Consider the following 16,534-nt stretch of genomic DNA (forward strand, 5'->3'; position numbering starts at 1 on the left):
ATGTTAGTGAGCGTCTCTTCTTTTCCAAGACAATCCATCCACTTGACAGGTGTGGCTGATTGAACAGCATCGTTACTACACAGGTGTACGTTGGGATGGTCACAGTGAAAGGCCACTCTAAAATGTGCAGTTTGATCACACAACACAATGACACACACGTCACAAATTTTGAGGGAGCTTGTCATTGGCCCACCAGAGCTGTTGCCTGTGAACTGAATGTTCATTTCACTACCATAAAACATCTCCTATGTCGTTTCTGTGAACTTGGCAGTACATCAAACCAGCCTCCCAGGTTAGGATGACAAACTGCTGCTTTGTCAATACCCTGATGAGGACAATGAGCATACAGATAAATATTCCTCAGACACCTTCTGATAGTTTGTGCAGATATTCTTCAGTTGTGCAAACTAAGTGTTGCATCAGGTGTACAGGTGGCTTGTGTGGTTACACGTGGTCTTTGGTTGTGAGGCTGGTTGGGCATTCCAAGGCACACCTGTGTAGTAACGACGCTTTTCAATCAGCATCCTGATTTGCCACACCTGTCAGGTGGAGGGATTATCTTGGAAAAGGAGAAGTGCTCACTAAGATGGATTTTAACAAATTTGCAACCAAAGTTTGAGAGAAACGTCTTGAATCTTCAACTTAAACTTGTGAAAAATGGGGGAGAAAAACAGAACTATTTAAATTTTTTGTTCAGGATAGATGGCACTCAGCTTGTGGTGCTCAAAGTGGCAAAAAAATACATTTGAAAAACTCAACAGAAATGTCTCTTTCCAGAAATCATGACCTGGTTACTCAAGATAATCCACAGAACTTGCTGTGAGCAGCTTCATGTAGGAACTATTTTCTTTCAATTGAACTACATCCGCCAACCAAATCACTGGGCAGAAGGAAATGTGCATCTACTCATGGATGCGAGGCTCATGCTTTTGACAGTGCGAGATATAAACATTAATGACGTCCTCCTCAGCTGAGCTGTAACATTAGACAGCTGGGTGGTGCTGGGTTTAGATACACGCTTCCTTCTGTGTGGTGATACGGTTGGTGGGTGTTGTTTGGCAGAGAGAAAATAGTTGCTACTTGAAACTGCTCACAACAAGTCTGTGGATTATCTTAGTTAACTGGGTCATGATTTCTGGAAAGAGACATTGCTGTTGAGTTTTTCAGTTGTATTTTTTTGCCGCTTTGAGCACCACAAGCTGAGTGCCATCTAGATCGGTAATAGCACTACAAGTAAGAGGAAATATATGGATTTTTAATTTGGGGTGAACTGTCCCTTTAAGAGGTCCCAAGTCAAAAAGCCTCAGCTCTCATCTGTAACACAGTTTACAGAGAAAGATGAAATGACAGACGGAGTCCTTCCACAGTAAAATAAAGATAAATCAATATTTTATTCCATTCCCTCATTCTGATTTCAATCCAAGTCACAGTGACTCCCAGTCATCGCCGTTCCACAACATAATCAGTATAAAACAGACAACAAAATATTGGATTTACATCACGAGCTCAGATCTGATGGAGCTTCATTCCAAAATAAGAGCCTCTTGGTGTTCATTGGAGCATTTAGTAAATTCAAACCGCTTCCATTTCTCCTCATAAAACAGATGTGAAATATTTTGGAATGAAACTCATTTACACCTGTGATTTTTTTTAATACACATCAAAGGTGCCTTCTGAAGGTGTAAAATCAGATCTGAGTGTGCAGAGTAAACCCCCATCTTTAGGCTTTGTCTCCACCAGGTATTTTCTTTTCAGGGAGCAGCGCTGGACAGCTGCATGTGGCCAGTCACGGCTGCAGCACTCACCGCAGTGTAAGAGTTTTTAAAAAACCTGTTAGTGGAGCTTTTGATTGAAACAATTCAACCCTCTGGTGCTCGGTGCTGTTAGTGTTGAAATCATGCTAAGGCTGTCAGCGCTGTGGGAAACATGCATCAGAGTGTCATTTCCACTGTAAACAACAAGAACAAGAATTCTGAGACAACGTTCCCCCGGTGGACACAGAGCCTCATGTAGGTGCAATACACGTTCCCGCTAACAGTTTCCTGCGTACGGAACAAATCTGTGGTTACTTGCAAATCACAAAAAAAAAGAAAAAAAGATTTGACACATTATGTAACATACCAACCAATACATGACAATATTTTCAATTAAACAAGATTAGTGTTTTATATATATATATTACCAAAAGCAAAAAAATATATAGCAATCATTTTATATTCCCTACCTCCCCCAGGAAAAAAAGGTGTCTCAGTAAGGGTTCAGGTTCCTCCATGTTAACTCTAAAGGGATTGTCACAAAATGGTAAGAAAGGGGATTGTCTGAACACAACCTAATGTCAGCATGGACGCCATAACTGAACATGTTAGGTTCAAAAGAAACACAGAACATCTACACTGGTGTGTTTTAATAAAGGGAGTATTGCGAGATTTATTGTGCCTTTCATCAGTAATGAGGGGAAAAAAGAAAACAGATGAAAGTGTTGTGTTCCCCTGACGAAAGCTGCGTGTCTGTTAGCTAATGTTCTCTCTTTACAATATACACAACTGTCCAGAGACGACTGCTGAAACAAACTGCAAGTTGGGACGTTTCATCAGAAAAAAAAAAAAAAAAAAGAAATGGAGAAAAAAGTTTAAAAGATAGCAGCAAATGATGTAAAGAATCAAAGGCAGCTGAAATAAACACACTTTTGTATCTGAACCAATCAAATAACAATGTGGTAACAGCGTGTAAGTCTGGCATCAGAAACAAACCTGGCAAGCACCGCTCACTTTCACCCTGTTCAGACAGTTTGAAAATAATTTCCATCCCTTGGTAAAATACAGCAAGTCACGATTACAAGTCTGCTGATTGCCTGCGAGGACACAAGATGGCCGCTGTGAAGTGTCACAGATGGCGAGTGCAGTGACGGCTCCTTCTGTTTCCGAGCAGTTAGGAAAATACATCTCAAAAACATCAACTACTTCCAATTAACATGCCAACAAAGCACTTTGAAAGACGAAGAATATTTCCCTCAGATGGCACCGTTAGTTTGAAATGATAGCGACTAAAGACATGGTGGAAGAATATGTTTCAGTATGAATGAGAGTGGCAGAGAAAGTCTTCATCCTGTGATTTTACTCATGTATCAGAAGGTTATGGGGGCTTGCTGGAGACCTCCGATGCTCCCACATGTGTTGGCGTGCTTTCTGACTTTGCGTGCAAACTAATGACTGTAAGCTTCGTTATGTTTCTGTCAGTGTGTGTGCACTCGTGTGTCAGCAGCTGTCCTCTAGAGCGTTGACCACTTGTTCCAAAATGTCGGGGCATCGGTCGGCGATCTGCTGCAGGACCTGATTGGCGTACTCCTGGAGCTCCGCCCCCTCCCTCTCACACAGCGCTAACTCCGCCTCCAACTGAGAAAGAAAGACAGAGAGGAAGAGAAGACAGATTTTAAACGTTTTGTAAACCTACATCTTGTGATACAGCCAACACAGTAACATGGAATTTAAAGGGACAGTTCACTCAGAAATCAAAAATCCATATTTCTCCTCTTACCTGTAGTGCTGTTTATCAGTCTAGATTGTTTTAAATCCATATTTCTCCTCTTACCTGTAGTGCTGTTTATCAGTCTAGATTGTTTTAGTGTGAGTTGCTGAGTGTTAGAGATATCAGCTGTAGAGATGTCTGCCTTCTCTCCAATATAATGGAACTAGATGACACTCAGCTTGTGGTGCTCCAAGTACCAAAAAAATACATGTGAAAAACTCAACAGCAATGTCTCTTTCCAGAAATCATGACCCGGTTACTCAAGATAATCAACAGATAGATTGTGAGCAGTTTCATGTAGGAACTACTTTCTTTCTACCAAACTACACCTGCCAACTGTATCACCGTGCAGAAGGAAGTGTGCATCTACTCATGGACGAGAGGCTTGTGCTCATGACAGCACAAGATGTAAACATTAATGGTGTCTTCCTCAGCTGAGCTGTAACGTTAGCTAGCTCAGTGGTGCTAAGTGAGCTAGCAGTAGATGCACACTTCCTTCGGTGCTTTGATACAGTTGGTGGGTGTAATTTGGTAGAAAGAAAGTAGTTCCTACATAAAACTGCTTAAAACAAGGTGGATTATCTTGAATAACCGGGTTATGATTTCTGGAAAGAGACGTTGTTGAGGTCCCGTTTATACGACAACGATTTCAACTGAAAACGGTAAACTTTAGTTGCGTTTTGGCCGATCGTTTACACGACAGCTGTGTTTTGGGTGCCCGAAAACGCAACGTTTTGAAAACGGGTTCCAGAGTGCAATTTTTTGGAAACAGCACCGTCTCCGTTCTCATGTAAACTTGCAATATGCAGTTCCTCTGAAAACGGAGACTTTTCACACACGGGCATTATGCTTCCAGTCACTAGGCATGCGTGAGAAAGCTGACCATCACAACAACAATGGCGGACTCCCGAGCTCTGCTTGTGCTGCTCACCCTTTTGAATTTATCAACGCTTCCCCATCAGAGTGCAGATTTACTGTAGCAACTCCACCTCGTCATTCGTCCAGACAAATGTTTGTGCGGTTGCCATTTTGTTTGTTTATACATCGCCGCTCTGTCGAAGGAAGCGTAAGCATCACACCGCCAGCTACTGGCCTGGCATGTATACTACAGCGTTTTTGGTCATTTTTGTTGATCTGTGTGCACGGCGATTGTTATCAAAACATTGTCGTCTAAACGTGGAACTTTTTTCAAAACGATTCTGTTTTCAGTGGATCGTTTTTGTGTAAACATGGCTTTTCAGATGTATTTTTTTGGTGCTTTGAGCACCACAAGCTGAGTGCCATCTAGTTTCATTATATTCAAGAGAAGGCAGACATCTCTACAGCCCATATCTCCAACACTCAGCAACTCACGCATCAACAATATTGACTTCTTAAGGAATAGTTCATCACCATTTTCATGTTGCATGGTTTGTATGTAGATGAAGCCAGGTGCTGAGCATAAAGACTGGACAGACAGAGAAACAGCTAGCCTAGCTCTGTCCAAAGGTAACAAATCAACCTGCCATGTTAAAGCTCATCAATTAGAAAGTCTTATCTTGTTTGTTTAACTGGAGTATAAAAACATCAAGCTTCGATGTAATGGGTTAAGTATCCGACTATTGCTTAACTTATACACAAAACTGTTTTTACAGTAGGCTTTTTGTACAGTTTAAACAAACATGATATATCTGTCATCTAGTGAGCTTTCAAGGTGCTGGTAGGCAACTTTTGTTCCCTTTGGACAGAACCAGGCCAGCTGTTGCTCCCTGTTTCCAGTCTTTATGCTAAGCTAAGCTAGCCGACAACTGGCTGCAGCTTCATATTTAATTAACAAATATGAGTATGGTATCTACCAAGTCATCTAGAGGATAGCAAATAAGCATATTTTCTAAAATGTAGAACTACTCCTTTATATTCCATTGTGCTATTTTCTTCCTTTCACATAAAGAGATGCAAGATGGACATACTTTTCACTCTGGCGGAGAGACAAAACTCTTCTCACAGCCCCGTGAATAATCATGAAGCATGTTTAAGGTGACAGACACACACACACATGCAGACACACACATACACATATCAGACTGTAATCTGGAAACACCACAATGTAGTTCTTTCTGCCCATACAGAGTGGAACATTTCTGTGAGAGAGCTCTGATGTTATTTTCTTTGGCTGCAGCCAAGCTGAGACGTCAAACCTAACAGACTTAATGACCAATACATCTGTATCAATAAGAGCGCCGCTCAAACAGTCATGTAACACAAGCCCACATTTATGTTGGTGTGTGTTTGGTGTGTGTGCGTGTGCGCGCGAGGCCTGGGTCAGATATTGGCAAGACATTTCCTCGTTAAGTCTTAACCTCTTCCCTCCGCTCTCATCTCTTCGCCAGCAAATCTCAGTGGCATTTTATATCACAGAGGCTTTATTCATGTGTAAAACTGCTGTGAGCAATAATACTGTTAATGATTAATGAAAATGTGCCCAATAAATCACACATAAATGTAGACCCTTATCCATATATTATGTTGTTACATTATTTTTGGAGAATGTAACAGTTTCTTTTGCAGTGATGTGAATATATAGAAAGTTTAGGTCAGTTTTCACACATTGCTTTGGCAACACTGTGTGTAATGTTTGTATGGAATTTCAATTTGGATTTAGTACTTCTGGTTCAAGATTACACATTTGTAAAAGAGAGCTTGTGTTAAAAAACTGTGTGGACGTTTATTAAACAGGCACATTCAACTTACGGCCGGGCTGCCGACCATTTTCTTATTTACAATGAAAATAGAGTGATTCATACTGGGATGTTTTTTGTACTTTGAATGTGAATAAGGTGGTAGAGTGCATAAAAAAGCATCAAAATGCAGCTTGTCCACACACAAAAAAGTGCCAACAGAGGATCACAGCAACAGAGGTCCAGGCTAAGCCCCAGACGTTCTCACATCCTAGAAACACCCATGTACACCCAACCTGTGCGGGCCTGCTGCCACTGGATTTGCTTTTTTTTTTTTTTTTCCTTCATTTTAATCAACAATTTATTGATGTTTGTTTGTTAACTGGCCCCTGGGCTCCTGCCATTTTCCAAAAGTGGCCACTGGGCAAAGCGAGCTGAGTATCCCTGGTCTAATGAAAGATGTTTTCAAGTCATTTGGGGGAATGTAGGATGTGTTTTGGAGCTTGGCCCATTGTGGGGAATAAAAGTCAGGACATCATGGATCTACTAACTCAACTTTGATCATTCATTTTAAAGTCTGCCTCATTAAAAATATGCACTTAATGGAAGTGGAAAAACTGAGGGATATACCTTTAATGTCAATATTTTTTTAATGATTTATCAATATTCATTCATTCATTTTCTTTAACCACTTATCCTGTTGGGTGTTGTGGGGGGCTGGAGCTTATCCCAGCTGACATTGGGTGAGAGGCGGGGTACACCCTGGACAGGTCACCAGACTATCACAGGGCTGACACATAGAGACAGACAACCATTCACACCTACGGACAATTTAGAGTCACCAATTAACCTGCATGTCTTTGGACTGTGGGAGGAGGCCAGAGCACCTTGGGAAAACCCACGCTGACACGGAGAGAACATGGAAACTCTTGCAGTGAGGCTACAATGCTAATCACTGCACCACCGTATGATCATGTTAATAAAGCCTTTTGAATTTAGTATTGTAGTGTAGCTTAAAGTGCAACAGAAAGTAATCAACATATACAATAATATGTAAAATATACTTATTTTTCATGCAATAAAACAGCTTTACTTATTGAATATTTATAATATTTATGAACATCTTATGGTATCGACATTGTATGTACTGTTTTTTTATTTCTGTATTTCATTTAAGTGTTATTGTTTTAACTTCAAATTGTGTTGTTTAACTAACTTTTCCGAACAGTACGTTGAACCTAACTGCATATGATATGTGCTTTATAAATAACACTGCCTTGCCTATTCTCCTTTCAGTCTGTACTGTTTTCAGATTTTCTTGATAATATAGCTCAAAACTAAAACAAACACAAGTGAGTCTTCAAATCTCATGGACCCGCATTGCCATGGCAACGAACAGCTGGACAAGCCCTCTAATCAGAAGAAGATATGGTGGAATACACAGCATCTGCTGCCCGAGGGTAAGTAAGCCTCGATAAGTAACGTTACACAAACGAATAGGTGTAATTCCATGGAAACAATGTGAGGTTTTTTTTTGGAGAAAGCTTGCAAAGTACTACATCTGACGTTATTTCAGTGTTTCCCACGAAATTAGTTTCTATTTGTGGCGGTGGTGCAGAGACACGGACTGTCAGTTAGCCTTCAGTCAGATCTGTCAGTTAGCCTTCAGTAAGCCGCTGTAGCAACTAGAAATCAGCCAAAGCAAACCCTAGCGCCGGGAGTCTAATCCTGGACCGTAGTGACTCCCTGCTGACACAAATGTTGCTAAGGCTACAACAGTGTTATGAAGCTCGGTCCGAGCCACTCTGTTTCTGTACCCTTTACAGAGCTGGGCTGTGTATTAACACCAACATTTTTTTCATCTCATACAAAGAGACAGTTAGCTGACCCGGAGGACAATATATTTGACAGACAGTGTACTGGTTGAGAATCACAGACTCCACCTTCAATGTACACTGACTTGAAACCTGGTAAACAGTCACACAGTATGCACACTGCAACAAGAGGTGGGAAGTATTTCCAAATACTACTTTTGAGAGACAGAAGGACTGATTGAGAAATTTAGAAGACTGAGGAGAGAGTTGAGATGAGGAAGAAGACAAGAAAATGAATGGAAAAGAGAGAAAAATGGAGAGAGTGAGTGAGGAGAGTATGAAGGTATGCACCACTCCGCCCTTCCCTGAGCAAGTGTGTAGGTGTGTTTGCAATATTTTATTGTCCCTATCCACAATGCCCAAACATCCTCTGGCCAATATCATCATTTTTTGTGAAGCATAGACATATGTGGGCATATTTCCCACATGTCACTTTAAGTGTTTGCAGGTAATTCCACTTAATGACTCTGCATTTTAGTTACAAGCCCCCAGAAAAACACGGCAGTAAAGATAAGGCCTTAAGACGATTGAGAGGAGATAAAAGGTTTAGTATGTGTCTGCTGTCTTCTGCTCTTTGACTCACTCAGCCTTGACCTACACCGCAGAGAGACACTTGAAAAAGGCGTTTAAAAATCAAGATTAAATGGGTCAGACACAGCGCTAATACTACCAGGATCATATAGAATGAAGATACAAGCTATGAGAGATACTGTCACAGTAGTTACAGCACTACCTGCATTATTCTCACAGGTTAAAGTTGGTGATCAGGACAGTTTTAACAAGGGAATCATAAAGGGATATTGGCTTTTATGCTGATGACATGGCCTTAGTTTGTCTTTTACAGCAAACAGACCCATCAGGTGAAGCTGCCTACCTGGCTCACACTAAGGCCATTAATGTGGCCAAGACTAAACAATTGATTATTTGCAAAAAACAAGATATAGCCAGTTTCACTCGATGGTTAACGTGTTGAAACTGTGGAAAATTTTAAATATCTTGGTACGGTTCTGGACTCCCATGTGAGCTTCTCTGGAGATACTGAGTATGTTTTCAAGAGATGCTTACAGCGACTTTATCTATTAGTGTACCAAAATATGGTTGCGAGTTTAACGTTTCGCCTTCCTGTTTGGTACAGTCATCTTAACTGTACATCCAAGAATAAACTTTCTAGGACTATGACGATGGCAAGTAAAACAGCTGGCAAGCCACAAAAGCTCTTGACCCAAGTTTTTACAGAGAGGACGAGGAAGAAAGTGAGAAGTATCTTGGCAAATGGCTCCCATCCTCTCTTCAGCTAGTTCAAGCTCTTGAGCTCTGGGCGGCACTATAGAGTCCCTCTGGCAACGAAATGTATTTAAGAAGTCCTTCATCCTGAGTGCCATCGGTATCCTCAACTCAACAAAGTAACTGATGAGTTTTAAACCACAGACAGACAATGAGCTGATCTAATGTGTTTAAGTGCTTTATAATGACTTTATATGCTTGTCTTACAATGTTGTCGTGTGTGTTTGGTGAGCCGAAAGACAAATTTCCACCCATTGTGGACAATAAAGATATATTCTATTCTATTCTATTCTACAAACATGAGCAGTAGAACATGTTTTAGATATAATCCCAGTTAATCAAAGGTTCCCAATTGGTTTGTGACCCGGTGGCGTCCTCCTCTGTGCCCTTTTAACCTCTCTAACTCCGCCAGGACACCGACGTCCTCGCTCCCCTCCTCCTCTGTTAAATGGTATCTCCCAGGCGCACTACGTCATCAAACCATGTGATGTTTTGTATTGCCATATTCAGGAAGCTCTCGACTTTTCAATAATAACATCGTTTTTTCCTTTTATTTATTTTGTATTTCGCACCAGAGCAGCCTAAACACACAAAGTCCAAAATCGCGATGAGTGGTGACATGTCATGTCGTGCCGTTTTTCGACGGGAAAAGTTAAAGGATTACTCGCGATCTTATGTGGAGCTGTTAGCAGGCACGTAGCTGGTTTATAAAAGGTAAGCGTCTCACTCCTACCACTATTTTTGGCTGAGATATACCATCTAGAAAGTGGGATCATAACTTTCACGTTTCATATGGCTTTATTTGGTGATATTTTATGGTGTTTCTGTGTCATAAACAACATCAGCTATCATAATCACACCTGATTTCAATAAGGTACAATGTTTGAAGCTGGCTGAGTGTTGTTTGATCACTGATAGTTCTGTTTTGAAGCAGAGTGACCCACTTGTCTTTTGGAGCTCCGCCTGGATCTTTGCATGGTAAAAACACTGTAGAATGGTCATACTTTGTGCAACCTTCAAAAAATTTGAAACAAATGTTCATTGATAGTGTGCCTACAGCCCCACAGTGTCATTTACCTGCTCAGATGAAGCCACAGACAGTTATTCATCCTGAAAAACATTTTTTATTTTATTTTAGGCAAAATCTTCATTTTTTTACTGACTTCAGAGGCCCATTTCTCTGTCTATGTATCACCTAGAGTGTTTCTGACACTTTCACAAGAAACTTCAGAGAGTTTTCTTTCTGGCAAGACCTCATGCATGTAGTCAGAGCGGTTCAGAAGCTACAGTCATTTTAATAGGGTATGTCATTTTAGGCGTTTTTGCTACAAAATGGGGGTGGAGTATTAAGATATTGAATATGTCCACAAGGTTTGAGCTCTATCTAGCCCTACTGGCACTGGACTCGTATTACCTGGGGACCTTATGGGATTTAACCTCCCAGTGTATTTGCACAGGATAAGCAAAGGCTGTATTTTACTAAAGTAACTGACATTATCCCCCAGATATGATGCACACAGTCATTTGTAACTCCACTCTACACAACACAGAAAGACTACACAGCACTACTAGCAGTGATGCACAGTGTTAACTTCCTTTTATCTGTTAAATGTGGGTTAAACAAACAGAGCTGATTCTGCCACAAATTGTCACACGTCATCCTTCTCAGGATCTTTTGAGAGTTCGCTCTTCTGATTGATTTGAGCCTGGGTATTCTGTGAACAGGTCTCCATGCTGTGTTGCTATTAGCTTCCTGCACCCAAGATGCTGTAAAAACTTTCATTAATAATTGCCAACGCAGTAAGTTTCGATCAGGAAAGAGGCAGAAACTAGGCACAGAGAAAACAGAAAGCTTAAATACGATCACAAATAACAGAGATTCTGATTCAAATGGGATTAATATTATCCCACGACCTCTGTGTTTGGCACATTTCACCAAATTTAGGTAATTTGCGGTGGAATTTTTACTTGACAAATTCCGGACATGGTAGTTTTGTACAATATTAAGATCACAGATGAGCTCAGCATTTATTAGAAATTAGAGTTGTACCGATACCGATACCAGTATCAGAAATGCCTCTGATACTGCCTAAAATGTGGTATTGGGTATCGGCGAGTACAGCCTATGACCAATCCGATACCACGTAATGCCTCACGTCATTACACATACGCACGCTACAGGCAAACAAAACGGAAAAGGAGCGGAGTTTAAAAAGCATTCTACTGTAGCCTTTAAAATGTCTTTTTTACCAAATTGTGTGGCTGCACTTTAACCTGTGTCTTGATCTGTGTCAACACTGGATAATAATAATTAAAAAAAAAGTTTTATGGCATTCATTCTACTATTATGTATTTATTTCTTAATATTTTACATAGAGTTTTAGGGGTTGAGACATACAACAATTCATATCCCATCCATTTTTATTTTACGCGCTGGTATCGGCTCGGTACTTGGTATCGGCAGATACCTAAGGTTCAGGGATCGGAATCGGTATCGGGAAGGAAAAAGTGGTATCGGTACATCTCTATTAGAAATCACCAGAGTTCCCCAGGTAAAACTAGTCCCGTAAAAACAGGGCTATAGATATATTTTCCTGTGAAAGAAATACGACTTCATCTGAATCACTTTCACATCTTGAAAAAGCAAAACACTGTTTCACAAAAGGCAAAGATTAGAAAAGTCAGAAAATGTAAATAGAAATATATGTAATACAACAATTGCTTAAATATTTTTCTTTCAATCAAGCAGAAAGATCCTGACCCCCCCAGGCTGAGAACCACTGACTTGAACTATTTATTTGACAGTGAAATTTAAACGTATAACTTCAATCTGTATGTGTGCACACACACGGTGCAGTAAGTGTCTGGACCATGAAGCGGTTTCACAAAAAGCTCCTAAAAGTTTTTTTATGTTTTGTATTTTTTAGTAGATAATGTGGTTTTAAACCGAGAACATGTTGAAAACCTGGCTGACTTCTTGCCCCAATGGTTTTTATTGCAAATCTGTGTCTAACAGAGTCGCCACATCCTTAAATCACCACAATTAAGCAGGTGGGAAAAATGTTCTCATGGCTGATACGTGTGATAGCCAAAACTAGAAAAATAAGACCCAGGTTTCCACAGAAAGTAATCATAATATAATCCTCCGTCCCCACGCTGCTAAGCAATAAACTTCCTCTCTTGCTACAGTCACTCCATGGCTCATTTATGGCCTGAAGAAATTAAATCTAAACAATGTTGCATGATACAGTTTCCAGTTATGAGGTATAAGTTTGGATGTTGTGGCTCCCATGGATCACGTCTCATGTAATCACAGTGTGTGTGGTCACGGAGAAATGTAGGCGAAATTATCCAAGTGGGCAGAGAGGCAGTGTTGCCAGATTCATGACTTCTGTAAGAGTGTGTGTGTTTGACTGTTGGTGTTTATGTCAAAGTATGTGTGTGGGTTTAGGAGATGCATTGGTGTAGGTTAGTGAGTGTGTGATACAGTGGTTTGGGTGTTTGAAATGACAGGTGTGTGTGACGCTAAAGTTGTGCAAGCTCAAGTTCTGATTTAGAGAGTGACAGAGGATTGTGGGAAGCAGAGAGATAGGTAGAGGGAAGGGATAAGACGGGTGTGTGTGTGTGTGTGTATAAGACAGAGTGAGGGTTTGTTGAAGATGATTTTTACTGCAGCCATTAAAGCTCCATTATCGTGATGGATCATTATCTTCCTTATCGGGGGCCTGGAGACACACACACACTCAGTCCAAACCTTGCACTTGCGCACAAACATACATGCACACACAGGTTATCAGCCTGGGAATGAGGATGAGGATGAGGTGTGTGTGTGTGTGTGTGTGTGTACACTGACCCCTTGACACACATTGCAGGGCTTGAACCTCTTTGCAGAGGAATGCTAATGTTTTCTAAAGAAACCATAACTCAGCAGAGAGAGATAGAGACGCAGAGATTAGCAGAGACAGAGACGGGTACAACCACAAATATATGATCTAACTGGAGTGCATTAGTCCGTCCTGAGCAGGTCAACATCCTGCTACACACACACACACACACACACACACACACACACGGTACAAAGTTACTTCACTACAGTTTTTACATTTACAGATGATCCTGAGGCCAGAGGTCTCTCTTTATCAGAGAACTGTCTCCGTCCACTTCATGGCGGTGCATTTTAAACAGTTAGCTTCACCTTGTTTTGACTTGTTTAAGGGGAAATGATGTAAATGAATCATGAGGTCCAGTCTCATGTCTCCATGGATCAGGGCTGCGAACGATGAGGCCCACTGACCCACTTCCACAAATAATGTAGTTACTCCTTTATGTTTAAGAGCGAGTTAAGTCAGCTTAAGTAAAATACTGAGCCTGGCATGCCATTTATGAAACAAGGAGTTTTAAGAGGTAAAAGCAACCACAGAAGGTTGGATCATGAATCATAAATGACAATGGTTTTAATGGCTTCACCTTTTTACCTTTGAGTCTGAGTAAAGCAAAAATAAACATGTGTAATGTGTTTGTCAAACGCAACCAGCCAAATTGAGTGATTAAAAAAGTCGCCAAGTGTATAAAACTATGTTTCAAAGTCATGAAAAAATAGACAGTATGCTCTGCTCTGAGACACTGGGGGTGTGACCGCTGAGTTTGATGAAGCCACGCCCACTCCTGGGAAACTGCAGTCTGTTTTAATTGCAGTACCACAATGGATGCTCCATCTGTCAGCTTTATTGGACTGGTGCAGCCATACATGTTTGAGCCACCAGAGCCAGAATCATAGTCAGAGTCAGAGGACAATGACCTGCCCGAAAATCAACCTAGTTCTTCTCAGTCTCCAACAGAAAGGTAATTTTTATCAATTATTTCAAACAATAGCAAAACTTGACAGCTCTAGTTCTTATATAGTGTAGGGTAGGGTTGGGCATTATGCTAAGGGTTGCTTCATTGCATCGTGGAGCAGGCAGAGTTGGCCCACCAAAAGGTGCACTTTGGCCCATCATATCTTTCTAGCAATTTTCTAAAAATGTAATAAAAGAATAATAATATAAATCAGTGGTTCCCAACTGGTGGGTTGCGGTCCAAAAGTGGATTGCAGGTCCATTCTGAATGTACTGCAAGTGTCAAGTTTGTAAAAAACACTTTATTTTGAAGTGAAATTACTTTCTGACAGAGAGCTTTTATTCTTAAGTCCCTTTTCCTGCCGTATAATGAGTGACTAATGGACAGTGAACTAGCTTAGGACATGGCTGAACACAAGTATGACACTGAATGTATTAAACTGTGTGGACCTTGAAATAATGACGAAGTAGAAATCTGGACCCTGTGGCTGGACCAGTTGGGAACCACTGATATAAATTGCTGTTCATGCTGTTTTAATTTTTGTGAGGTAAATGCTACTTTTAAATATGTAAAATTCCTCATTATTAATTATTTTTTATAACCTAGCAAAGCCAGTGACACAGGGTGACACTTTGCACAGGAAGTCAGTTTTGCATGAGTCAGTTAGGAAAATTATGGAGAGAGACAGTGGCACATGGACAAAAGGCATTTTAATTAAGGGAAATGGGATCCCAGTACCATTTTGCATCTTGACAATATTATACAGTAGGTGTTTGCTTTTGGCTCATGGCCCACTGTTAAGTTTCAGTTTTGGCCCTCCAAGGGAAGAAGTTTGGGCACCCCCAGTCTACTACAACAAGAAACAGAGATGCTCGGATTATACACAGAGGGAGCATGACGTCATTCTTAGCTCAGGACGCCGTTACTCCACTATATCTTTACATAGCCCATAGATGCTTGCTGTGATAGTAATTCTCTGAATGGCGTATACAGAACCTTTAATGTAATGATTAATGAATTTATCAAAAAGGTGATGGAGCCCCCAAGTAAGAATTAATGTCAAATTTATTTTATTTTATACTTTAAGTCCTGAACTGCGAGGTTTAGAAACAAAATAACATCTTCCTACATTCCTATCCTATCCAAAACACGGCAACTACAAGTTTCATCCAATCTTAACCAGCTTTGGCACTTAAACTATTTGGATAATAATGAAAAACATGGGTTCATTACTTTTAAATATTCCAGCCTGTTTTCCAATAACTGCTTGACTGCCTGAACATAAGCAAGTAACAACTACAGTGACAGAGCAGCACTGCCTGGTGAGAAATGTGGAGGGTAAGAAAATCGAAACTGAGGTGAAAAGGTCGACTGTTTCTGCGAGAAAAACCTTTACGACAGACTCTTATTTAAACAAAACCCGCAGAAAGACATAGGGCAAGGAGAGGACGAGGGTTAGGACACAGAAAAAGTCTGGAGGACAAAGTCTGACCTAATATTCCTCAGCTATAGTGTGGCAAGTTGCATGAGCAAAGATACGATCAGGAGGTTTAAAAGGGCTCCAGACTCCTCAGCTGCAGCCCTGAGCGGTGCTATAGAAACACCATTATGAGTAAGAGCAAAGGGATAAAGTATAATAGGCCTATATTGGCTATTATAATCCCTGTCTCTCTTCCTGTCTCTATTTAAACCATTAGGCTCTTACAGGCTTACACTGCATGTAGACTGCTTTATAAGTTGGCCGCCTATACACTGCGCCAAGGCCAAAAGCGCCTGACTGAATGTGTGTGAATGTGTGTGTGCTCTGTCGTAGTCCAGTGCAGTTGTAGTCCACGCAGCTTAAAACGCAGGCTAACGAGCTGCAGTGGGAATAGAGCTTGAGGACTTGTACCTGAAACTGCTCCTGGAGGACTTGAAAATACTGCACTCCTTTAGCGCTAACAGCTGAGGAAAAATAGAAGGGAAGTGTGTGTTGCGGGCCATTCAACATCACTGGGTAATTTTATTTTAACAGGTTATTCAATCAGCCAAATTGACTGTAGGAACATATTCATATTTATAGGATCGGCCTCTGGGAGCAGTTAGTTAGCAGGGAACAGTGGATTAAAGCACAAATCTGGGAGTTCCCCCCCATCCTGTGTCTTGCTCATGAGCACTTTAGTAACTATAAAGGAAGGAGAGAAACGTAAATCTATTAGTTCAGCTCTCCAACATTCTCTCTAGCACCTATTAATGCAGGTTAAGCAGATAGAAGTGAACCTGTGACTGTGGTGACTATACTGGAACACGTTCATAGACAACAGGGGGTTATAGAGCATATAAAAAAGACTTAAACTGTAAACTGGCCCTCTAGGAGTA

The 16,534-nt window shown here is 40.8% G+C and overlaps 1 protein-coding gene across 2 annotated transcripts in view; it reads right to left on the reverse strand.

The window, feature by feature from the left end:
- Positions 1-1,363: 1,363 nt before the first annotated feature.
- LOC126385035 (ELKS/Rab6-interacting/CAST family member 1-like) overlaps positions 1,364-16,534 on the reverse strand; it is a 211,662-nt gene continuing 196,491 nt past the window's right edge. For both annotated transcript variants that reach the window (XM_050036531.1, XM_050036530.1), the window contains one exon: positions 1,364-3,392. In XM_050036531.1, the coding sequence (XP_049892488.1) occupies positions 3,255-3,392 (138 nt within the window). In that variant the 3' untranslated portion in view covers positions 1,364-3,254. The remainder of the gene's footprint in view (positions 3,393-16,534) is intronic.

Source organism: Epinephelus moara, chromosome 23 (assembly GCF_006386435.1).
Source record: "Epinephelus moara isolate mb chromosome 23, YSFRI_EMoa_1.0, whole genome shotgun sequence".
NCBI classification, from domain to species: Eukaryota; Metazoa; Chordata; class Actinopteri; order Perciformes; family Serranidae; genus Epinephelus; species Epinephelus moara.